Below are 1843 nucleotides of genomic sequence, written 5' to 3'. Positions count from 1 at the left end.
TTTTCCAAAGATATACATATTTCTTTTCAAATATTATATTTTAAAGGGATGGGGGTTGCAATGATAGCTGGAAGGTTATTGCAGGCTAACAAAGAAGCCAATCAACCCCCATTCCAAAGGGGTGGACCTGTTCATCTATTTCAATTTGCATGTTTTCTAAACAAAAACAAGGCTTTGTTGGAGTACTGGATAAAACCTGGAACTCAACGCTATTTCAGACATTTTGTGATCTGGAAAATGAAGTTTGTAAAGAATTAATCTGAAAAAAAAAAAGAGAAAATCCGGAGGGGAAAAATGTGAAAAATGCAATTAGGAAAAAAATAATCTATGGAAAAAAAAAATCATCATTTAAATAAAAAAAGTAATGTATGGATTGCAATCTTTACAAAGTTTCCATTCACAAAACATTGAGGTCATTTTTTTTATTTCAAAATTTGATTTTTAAACAAAATGTGTTTTTTTTTTTTCTTTTTAAAAAACATTTTTTTTTTTTTATTTATATTTTCTGTTTTTTTTTTTTTATTTCTATTTTCTGTTTTTTTTTTTTTTTTTTTTTTTTTTAATTCTTTTTTTTCGCTGGCATCAATAATGGAACTAATTTCCCTCCGTATGGTTTAACGTGTCTCCGTTTGCTCTGCGTCTCCTCAGCCTGTCCAGATCAGCGCAGAGCTGGAGGGTTTGCTGCTGAGCATGTGTGAGGACATGGCGGTGAGGAGGAGCGACCTGCTGACGGTGCTGGAGACCTGTGAGTTTCATCATAAGACGTCTGCGCTGCCGTCCCCAGAGCGCCTCATCAGGCAGCTGGTAGAGGACGTCTACAGAAACTCTGTGAGCAGCACTCATCCCTCAACATTAAAAGAAGCTGTGTAGGACCAGTCCCCTGCTGGTTTGATTGAGTGCTGTCTCTACAGGCCGACCACGTGTCCATGGCTGAAAACGGACCCCAGCTGACAGACCGCAGTCAGATGGTCAGGGACAGATTACACAGTAAGAAACTGATCCCATTTGTTTGAGCTGAACTTTGATGCAGCTTGACTTTTCTCAGGAACACGCTTATTGGCTTTCTCGTTAAAAGACGCAATGATTAATAGAACCTTGATGTGTTTACCAAGCTCAAAGTAAGTCTGCTGTAAGCTTTTCCCTGACTAATTTAAGGTCACAGGGACCAGTTTAACGCAGCGAGATCCCAGTAATTATCTCCACAAAGCAAAGGCAACACAGACATTCACAGGAGTATCCTTTCTGTCCACATTAACCTCTAAAACTTCTTCCTAAAAACAAATTACATCACAATTGTTAGGGGTGTAGCTAGATGGGGGGCCAGGGATGGGGCCACCCCTACCAGGTGATTTATGTTTCCATGTGGACGTGATTCACCTCCTCTGAGAGAAGCAGGTCGCCTCTAAACCAAAGGGTAGTAGGTAGTTCTGATGTGTGGCTGAAGCATCTTTGCTGCTCTAGCTGAGCGGTGGAAAGTGGTTCTGATGCGCGTTGGGTGGAGCTACCCTATCCCTTCTTTGCTTGGAACAATGGCAGCTATATTTGCTGTGATCAGTGGTTAGAAAGTAGTTTTAATATACTTTTAGAGGCGTGCTTTGGTGGCGCAGTGGTTAGCGCACTAAACCCATGTATGGAGTCCTTGACGGGGCCGACCTGGGTTCGAATCTGACCTTGATCCTTTGCTGCATGTCTCTCCCCCTCTCTAATACCCTCTTTCCTGTCAGCCTACTGTCCAAAAAAAAAAAAGAGCCAGAGAGTGCTGTAAAAAAACTTAAAAAAAAATGTCTATATGTTTCTAAGTGAGACAGTCCTCCTGAAAACATGGTCTGTGCAGTCAGTTTAT

At 40.7% G+C, this 1843-nt stretch overlaps 1 protein-coding gene across 1 annotated transcript in view; it reads left to right on the top strand.

The window, feature by feature from the left end:
- LOC107101532 (FERM and PDZ domain-containing protein 2-like) overlaps positions 1 to 1843 on the top strand; it is a 51808-nt gene that overhangs the window by 5722 nt on the left and 44243 nt on the right. Inside the window, exons 4-5 of the mRNA XM_015400480.1 lie at positions 649 to 828; positions 912 to 987. Of these exons, the coding sequence (XP_015255966.1) occupies positions 649 to 828; positions 912 to 987 (256 nt within the window). The remainder of the gene's footprint in view (positions 1 to 648; positions 829 to 911; positions 988 to 1843) is intronic.

Source organism: Cyprinodon variegatus, unplaced genomic scaffold (genome assembly GCF_000732505.1).
Source record: "Cyprinodon variegatus isolate N-32 unplaced genomic scaffold, C_variegatus-1.0 Scaffold1110, whole genome shotgun sequence".
NCBI lineage: Eukaryota > Metazoa > Chordata > Actinopteri > Cyprinodontiformes > Cyprinodontidae > Cyprinodon > Cyprinodon variegatus.
Note: the sequence above shows the minus strand (reverse complement) of the source record. Positions and strands in the feature narration are given on the sequence as shown.